General features: G+C 37.1%; 1 protein-coding gene across 2 annotated transcripts; it reads left to right on the top strand.

The window, feature by feature from the left end:
- Positions 1–3,715: 3,715 nt before the first annotated feature.
- BPG2 (P-loop containing nucleoside triphosphate hydrolases superfamily protein) lies at positions 3,716–8,768 on the top strand. Of its 2 annotated transcripts, none has more exons than XM_088681841.1 (4): positions 3,716–3,932; positions 4,038–5,386; positions 6,061–6,228; positions 8,175–8,768. In XM_088681841.1, exons 1-4 carry the CDS (start codon positions 3,818–3,820, stop codon positions 8,523–8,525), a joined length of 1,983 nt encoding a protein of 660 aa, XP_088537967.1. In that variant the 5' UTR covers positions 3,716–3,817; the 3' UTR covers positions 8,526–8,768. The 2 variants fall into 2 exon arrangements, with proteins under 2 accessions (XP_088537967.1, XP_068341231.2); XM_068485130.2 differs by having other exon boundaries at positions 3,745–3,932; positions 4,038–5,390; positions 6,065–6,228.

Here is an 8,768-nt window from a genome sequence, read left to right as displayed (position 1 = left end):
AGCAAGTTTTGGCTCTGATACCAAAAATGGCCCAGAGACATAAGAGTAGTTGAAAATGTTTAATCTTGTTTAAATTTATTATTAAGTCTATAAACAGACAGAGAATATATATATATATATATATATATATATATATATATTAATTTATTAAAATAAAGATAAAATAAAGGATAAGTACATACTGAAATAAAAAACGATAAAATAAGCATAAGGTGAAAAGCAAACTTGCATTAATTTATTAATTTTTGAGATTTACAAGGAAGCACCAAAGTCGAAAATAGAGACAACACTTAAACACTTAGACACTCAATAATATAGTTTACAAAGTGAAAGTTTTCTCGTCCTCCTACAACTGAGCTCGGAGGCTCTATAAATAGAAAACTAAAAGCAAACTCAAAAGCCAGGTGTCGCACAGGTAGTGAAGCATAAAAAAAGAAGCCTACAATAATAAGCGACATCTTCACTTTTTGCAATGACAATGACTTGGCTTCATGTGGAGCATTAGAAAGATTCTTGAAAAAAAAGCACATATCAACAAGCAGCTACAGGAACCATAGGAAAACTATTCAAAAAGGAATAAAAGCTGATGTCTAGATTTCAAACAGCATCTTATCTTATCTTTATTCAGAGAAAAGCATTTCATGCTTTATTTCTTTGGATGGATAGGAAGATATATTCCGTAGCAGACGTCCTCATTATCATCTCCGTAGTCTTCATCCATGTTATGTTGAGATGACACAGCTTCAGATCTCATCTCTTCGTCATCTAGACTGTCCAGCTCAAGGATTTTGAGAACTTTATCTTTTAGATCTTTCTTTGAACAAGATGGCCTAGACTCGATCAAAGACTTAAGTTTTTCAATCTTTGATGATGATGATTCAGGGGTTGATTGAGAATGTTCAATAGCACACTGCACATCAGGCAAGATTCTTATGGCCTTAAAAACGTCTGGCTTAAGATGGTCCTAGTGAAACTTATCCCACCAACAGACAAAGAGCTTTCTTTTAAGCTGGGGAACGAAATTTCAATCACCATCATCATCGTCAACAAAACCATAGTCCCATTTCAAGATCCAAGGGAGTTCATAAAATATCATGAACCAGAGAAACAACTTTCTCTTTTTAGGATAATCCATGTTTTCTTTACTAAAATTGTCTAGAAAAGAATCAACAATTACTTGGGCAAATAATCCAAATTTGGTCCCCAAACAATAAACCATGTTCTAAACCAGTTAGGAATCTCTTTCAGAGTTCTGAGACGAAATTGGATGAACCAAGTGTGAGAATAACGGATGTTTTGGAAACATAAAACTACATCCTAAGCTTTCTGGTAATCCCATAAATTATACCCCTTTGGACTCATATCAGAATTGGAGTGTAGACACACACGCACGCGCGCGCGCGCACATACACACAGATATATATATATATATATATATATATATATATCGGTTGTCGTGGGTTTGTTGGGTAAAATTTTTGGGTGGGTTGGTGATGGGTATTGGTAGTCTGGGAGGTGTTGCGATGGTATGCGTTGGTTTAGGAGTGGGGATGGGTGCGCTTTGGGTGGTTGAATTGCAAGAGGCAAATGAAAAGGGTTGAATCTAAAAGAGTAGTTTCGGTCGAAATTATGATTCCGAATGTTGGCTTTCTTCCAGAATTCAAATACCTCATCAAAGTCAGGAGTTCGATTCCAAGAATATCAGGAGTTTGATTTCTAATTTTGGATGGAGCCCACTAATTGTTTGCATCCCAAAAATTTGGTAAACACCAGAATCACCTACGGAAGAATTCGATTCCCTTTCTTCTACCTCCATTCCGAATACATAAACATGCCATAAGTCTATTAAAAGAAGAGACACTAATTACAACAATAGTATGCTTTTAATTATATAGCACATATATACATGAGACAAGACACAAAATAATATAATATGTATGTCGATAAAATGCACTTATAGTACTTTTAGTATGTAAGTGTATGGTTATATAAAAATTATGAATAATACAATCCGAAACTAAAAAACTGATTGAAAGATGCATAAATTAGTAAATAATTATAAAATTTTAAAGTGAGTGGCAAGTTAGTTTGGTAGACAGGCTTTTCTTCAACCCACAACGCTTCTGTTATATTCCTTATGACATGCATAACTTAAAATAGTAATATGATTTTTAACAAGAAAAATTATAAAAGTTAAGATTTCTTTGACTGTAATATATTTGTGTTGACCTTAAAAACTATTTAGCTTACATGGCGCACTTGCCGAATAGCTAATGAGCTAACTACATCATTCAGTTGAATGGTGGCCGTGCCAACTTGTCGACCAAGCTCAGTTGGTGAGTAAATGAATGTGGTGGTGGTATCAATTGCAATGCTGACTTCTATATCTAAACGAACATAGCCAAGGAAGGAACTCCTATCAGCCTTTAGATACTAGGGTACGAAGATAAGGATGTCAGCCACTGCAAAGTTCAGGAATCGTCTATACCATGCTCGGCTTTTTCAATTATATTTGTGAAAATATAAGTGCACCAAATCGGTATCGGATTGTATGAACACAAATACTCAAAGGAGATGAGTGTTGCTTGTAAATGTGGTTCCGTATTAGAATACCGAACTCTAAAATGCACTTGAGTATATCGAATCATAAAATGGGTTGGTTTTCAATTGTGCCAAACAACATAACCTAGTAACATATCAACTCGCCGAGAGGCTAATGAGTTGACCTCTTCCAACAAGGACTCAAAGACTCCTTGTTGATAGAGAATTGGATAAATAGTCTACCAAACTTGAAGTAATGCTGTTAATCCAAATTGAAGGTACTCCTCAATAGACTCTAGTGCTCTAGTGCTATTAATCCAAACTGAAAATGTCGTCGGTTGTTAACCACAGTGTTGTTGATCTAAACTGAAGATCCGTTTGATGAAGTTGGGAAGGTTAGTATTTTCTCAAAGATGAAAGAGTTTCGAGTAAAGTGAGAAATTGCGCAGGGCAGATTTGTTTGTCATGTTGAAAGTCCTCTGAATGTTGCAGAACCTCTCGTATTTACAGTGGTGATTTTCATGTTGATCTCCTTATGTCAAAGTAGAGTCCTATCTGGACTATTAGGACTCATCTGAATCTAAACTGGCTTCCAAAGAGTCCTTCACTTATTTGGACTCGGCCATTCCCTGGGTTGGACTTCTTAAAAAACATGAACTGGGGCGAGATCTTTGCACTGGGCTGAACCCATAATTATGTTTAGCCCAAGCCCTGTGGTTTGGCTCCAAACAATTTGAATAGAGAAATGCTAAGGAGTCTCTCAAAAAAATCTCCATGGACTCGCTACCACCTCACAGTTTAACGTTAATTTCATTGCCACCATTACAATATATTGTGCTAAAAACATGTAGTTGCAGAGAGCCCATTGAAAGTCAAAGTCTCCTTTTAGCATTTCTCATTTGAGAAAAATGGGTGTCCTCCTTAGAGGAAAGGGATCCTCTTCGAATCTCTTTCACCAAATCTACCAAGTATGGAAATTCAGGCCGTTGAAATTTAATCCAACGGTTACAATTATTATAACTTTTAAAGGGACTAAGGGACCTCCTGCTTGTAGCCGTTGGATTAAATTTCAACGGCTTGAATCCTCAAAATTAGTGGATTTAGTGAAAGAGATCCGGAGATGTTAGTAAGGACAATTTAACATAACATGAGTAACCCAACTAGAAAATGGCCGACCCGGCCCGGTAGGAGCGTTTGGCAATCTGAACCCGGCGTTGTCCTTCCTTGAAGATAATTTTGAGCAAATTCCCCTCCTCCCTCCTTCCTCTTCAACAAAATGACGACTCTGTTATCTACAGCAGCTCTTCCTTCAATAACAAAGCTCAGCCTGAAGCTTCTCAATCTCAACAATGGCGGCAACCTCCATCCAAAACCTTCTCACCTCTCAGCAGGTAAACCCTAACAAAACCCTTCCTCTCCATTTCCCTTCCGACTTCTCCTTTTCCAGCTACAATTTAAATAACACAATCTTTTTATCTTGTTTTCGGGTTTGGTAGGATTCAGTTTAGATAAAGGCAACAAATTTTCATTGATTAGTTGTGCTGTAAAGAAGCAAGAGAGCACTGAAACGACCCAGAAAGTAAATGGGAAGATTACACCAAGGATAGGTGGTGGAATTGGGAACCCATTTTTGAGTGAGGGAAGGGATGAGGATGAGAGGAATGGACCGTTTTGCCCTGGGTGTGGGGTGTTTATGCAAGATAAGGACCCAAATGTTCCTGGGTTTTATCAGAAAAGAAAGATTAATGTGTCAGAATTGTCAGATGGTGAGGAGGGTGTTGAGGGTGAATTTGAAGACTTCGATGTCGAAGAAGAAGAGGAGGAGGAGGAGGAGGAGGAGTTTGTGGATGAAATCGAGGGAAAGTTTGTAGAAAGTGGTGAAGAAGATAGTGAATTGGAAATGGGGGATGAGTTTGAGTGGGATTCCGATGAATTCGAAGCCAAGTTGTTGGGGGAGGAAGAAAATGATTTGGATTTGGATGGTTTTACTCCAGCGGGAGTTGGGTACGGTAACATCAAAGTGGAAACTATAGAGAAGATGAAGAAGGTGCCAAAATCGGAAAAGAAGAGAATGGCTAGAGAGGCTCAGAAAGAGAAAGAAGAGGTTACGGTGTGTGCCCGATGTCATTCATTAAGAAATTATGGGCAGGTGAAGAACCAAGCAGCTGAAAACTTAATGCCTGATTTTGATTTTGATAGGTTGATCGCAACCCGGCTGATTAAACCTACTGCGAGTGCCAATCCTGTTGTGGTTATGGTTGTTGATTGTGTTGATTTTGATGGATCATTTCCTAAACGGGCAGCAAAGTCATTGTTTGCAGCATTAAAGGGAACTGAAAATGATCCTAAGCTTAGGAAAAGACTGCCAAAGCTTGTTCTTGTGGCCACAAAGGTTGATCTCCTCCCATCACAAGTTTCGCCTGCTAGATTGGATAGATGGGTCCGCCATCGTGCTAAGGCTGGAGGAGGACCTAAACTAAGTGGGGTGTATATGGTTAGTTCTCATAAGGATTTGAATGTCAGGAATCTGTTATCCTTCCTCAAAGAATTGGCTGGCCCTCGAGGGAATGTATGGGTTATCGGGGCTCAAAATGCTGGCAAGTCCACTCTCATAAATGCACTAGCAAGGAAAGAAGGGGCAAAAGTCACAAAGCTCACGGAAGCTCCAGTTCCTGGGACAACATTAGGGATCCTGAGAGTTGGAGGGATCTTGTCAGCTATGGCAAAGTTGTTTGACACTCCAGGACTTCTGCATCCATATTTGGTGTCCATGAGATTGAATAGGGATGAACAGAAAATGGTTGAAATACGGAAGGAGCTTCGTCCTCGGACTTATAGGATAAAGGCAAGTTCTTTCTTTCCATTTTGTTGTATTCTGGACCTTTTTTTTTTTTTTAAATACGCATGTATTTGTTATGTGCATTTGTTTGTTTATACATATTTGACTACAGCTACTATAGGATAAATGTTGAGACCTCGTGCAAGTGTTATGAATTGATTTTGAGGCAAATCTTGTTGAAAGTCTAATAATTGGTTATACTTAATACCAAATGAACATATTCAATAACCTATTGGGTACAGGTCACCAATTTTCTGCAATAATCGAAGGACATGTAAACTTGACCTTATTCGTAAGCACTTACTTTTTCAGGTTTCTTGTTATAGTTGCAGATTATGAATGGTTTGTGGAGCCTCATTTGATTTTTTTTGCTCAAATTATCTTAAAATGCAAGTTTGAAGAACATGCTTATTTCTTGGCTCAAATTCCACAAAAAGGATTTTTAACAATTCAGTCGATGTCAGGATCTTTTGTTTACTTCTACAACAGATACTAGCTTATAATCTCAGTTGGAGGTTATCAGTTCAATAATCTATTTAGATTCTACTTTAAAGTTTTTTTTTTTTTTTAATGAAAAGAAAGCCCTTATAATCTATCCATACATGTGTAGTTTTTCGATTCATGAGAATGGACTAATGATCAAATCTAAGTGCTACTAATCATATGTTTGATATCTGCAGGCAGGACAAACCATACATATTGGTGGTTTACTGAGACTAGATCTTGTTCAAGCTTCTGTTGAAACAATTTATTTAACAGTTTGGGCTTCACCAAATATTTCTTTACATATGGGGAAGACAGAAAATGCTGATGAGACATGGAGGAAACATGTTGGTATTAGGTTGCAGGTAATTCTTTATCCCAGTTGGATAATTGTCATGATTTTGCATTTTATCGCATAGTTCAATTCGATTTGATTCTGGATCCAAATTTTTAATGATATCATCTTGATATCTGCCAGTAATATAAAATGATCCTTACTGAAATTTTATTTTATGTATGCATTTTGTGTATGAACAATATTGAGTGTGATTCATCCTTTAAAATTTGGTCAGCAGTTATAGGAACTAGTCTTTACTCTAGAAGATGTTTGACCAGATTTTTTGGATGTGAGGAGTTGTAGCATTAATCATATTTCCACAGAATAGACTGGTGCTCTGAATCCTTTGAAGATTCTAGATTACCCTGTAGTCATCAATGGTTCCTCATCTTGGATATGTAACATTGACCATGAATATGATTGAACATGTATTAATATTATTGTTTGGAAACTAAGCCTTCCTGTATGTTCTTAGGAAGTTTGTACTTCAATTCCTGTTCTGGCATAAGAGCCAATTTTTTCCCAAATTAGGTTGGTTTGGTTGTTGAGTTGTGCTGAACCAGGCATACAAAAAATGTTTGCAATTTTGTCAACTCCAAGGCTCTCCCACAGTTGTAGAGGAGTGTCCTCTATTAGCTGTCCTAACGAATTAGGCCACGAAACAGCCCTCCTGAAGTGGTAATCACACTGACATTCAAAGATTTTTATTTTCCCCACATTTTGTAATTGCAGTCCGTCTGTTCCTGTGATATTGATATTTGCGAGAGTGAACATAGTAAAGTCATAATTTACTTCGGTTGATAAATGACTGGATTGTTAGGTTTTTATCTTTGTCACTTCAATTGATTTGCCTAAAACTGTCAGCTTTGCAGGTTGCGTTCCTTTTAGTTTCTGAGGATTTTAAATATTCCTCTTAATTCACGTAGGTTGATAAATGAACATGTCTCTTTTGGCTTTCATTGTTGTCATTTCATATACATGCATCAATGTTTGCCTAGAAAGTTTCAGTTTCCACTTGGTAATTACATTTTGGTGAACTTCATCTACATTACGGGATTAACAGTATGATCGAGTTTATTTCACAACACAACCGTTCTTTGTGTATAGGACTATAAAGAAGAAATGATTGTTTAAGTTTTGGGATAACTAATAAAAGGTCCCTCACAAAACTTTTTTTCATCGAAAAACACTTTAGACAACTTTTCTCATTAATAAGGACACTTTTTATATTATAAGGACAAAAAACAAAAAGGTAGTCGTACTTAATGAGGTTTTAAAATTAAAAAAATGTCCTTAATAATAATAAAAGATGCCCTTAATGATAAAGAAAGTCGTCTAAGAGTTTTTGAATAAAAAAAAGTTTTGTGAGGGGATTTTTATTTAATTTCCTGTTGAGTTTTCTGTCTGACTGTCTTGGATTAACATTGGCATTGAAGCAAGAAGAAACTTGTAACACCTCTTTGCAGTTTGTCTGCTTGGACAGAGACTCTAGTAAAAAACTTGGACTACTTGGATCTAACGGAAGACATGACACAAAACCGAGGACAACCGCGTTCTAGGATTCATATATCCGACCTCACTTAGTGGGATAAGGCTTTGTTGTTGTTGTTGTTGTTGATGTGGAATGTCTCTTGAAAGGTTTTGCAGTTTTACTTTTGCGAGTTGCTATGTTAATACATAATTAGTTTTATAAAACAACCATCCGGTATCATGGAAAGGTTAAATGCACAGTAGCATCCTCAGAAACCCACCAATTAATTAATAATCAAATTTATTTCTCTAATTGGTAATCATTAATTGAAAAGCCCCTGTTAGTACTATTGTTAGTTACCCTAATCTAAGTAATTAGTTTCTTTTTCCCTTTGAATGTTCAAGAAACAATGAAATCTCTAAGTTTCATGTTCTTGCAAAATGCAACGGCTCCTTTGGTTTACTGTACTTTTACTCACTGGACCTTGCCTTATACTTTTGCAGCCTCCAATTGGCGCAGACCGTGCCGCTGAGATGGGAAAATGGGAAGAGAAGGAAATCAAAGTGTCTGGAGCAAGTTGGGATGTGAATAGCATCGATATTGCAGTAGCTGGTTTAGGTTGGTTTTCCTTAGGTCTTAAGGGGGAAGCAACCTTGACGCTGTGGACATATGATGGCATTGAAATTACTTTGAGAGAGCCGTTAGTTCTTGATCGGGCACCATCTCTTGAGAGACCCGGGTTTTGGCTACCGAAAGCAATATCTGAGGCAATTGGTAACCAGAGTAAACTTGAAGCTCAGAGGAAAAAGCTTCAAATGGAGAGTGCAGATTCCCTTTCCGAGGTATCCATTTGAAGAGAAGAAAAGAGAAGCTTGATTGTTCTGCCTTATTTTCGACTGGCAACATGATTCATCTCGTAGCTCTGCAAGTCAGCTTGGCGTTTAAGAGGGTTTTTCGACAGCTCTTTGAGTTTAGTGTTGCGTTAGGTGTTTATCTTTATAGGTGTAATACAAAATTTGTAATGTGACGTAAATGCAATGTGTATATTGAATCATTTTTAGGCAGCGAGTTCAAACTATAGAGCTTTATCCAGCCAA

Source organism: Pyrus communis, chromosome 12 (assembly GCF_041283825.1).
Source record: "Pyrus communis isolate YQ-2024b chromosome 12, ASM4128382v1, whole genome shotgun sequence".
Taxonomy (NCBI): Eukaryota; Viridiplantae; Streptophyta; class Magnoliopsida; order Rosales; family Rosaceae; genus Pyrus; species Pyrus communis.
The sequence above is the reverse complement of the archived record's forward strand: the minus strand, read 5'-3'. Positions and strand labels throughout refer to the sequence as shown.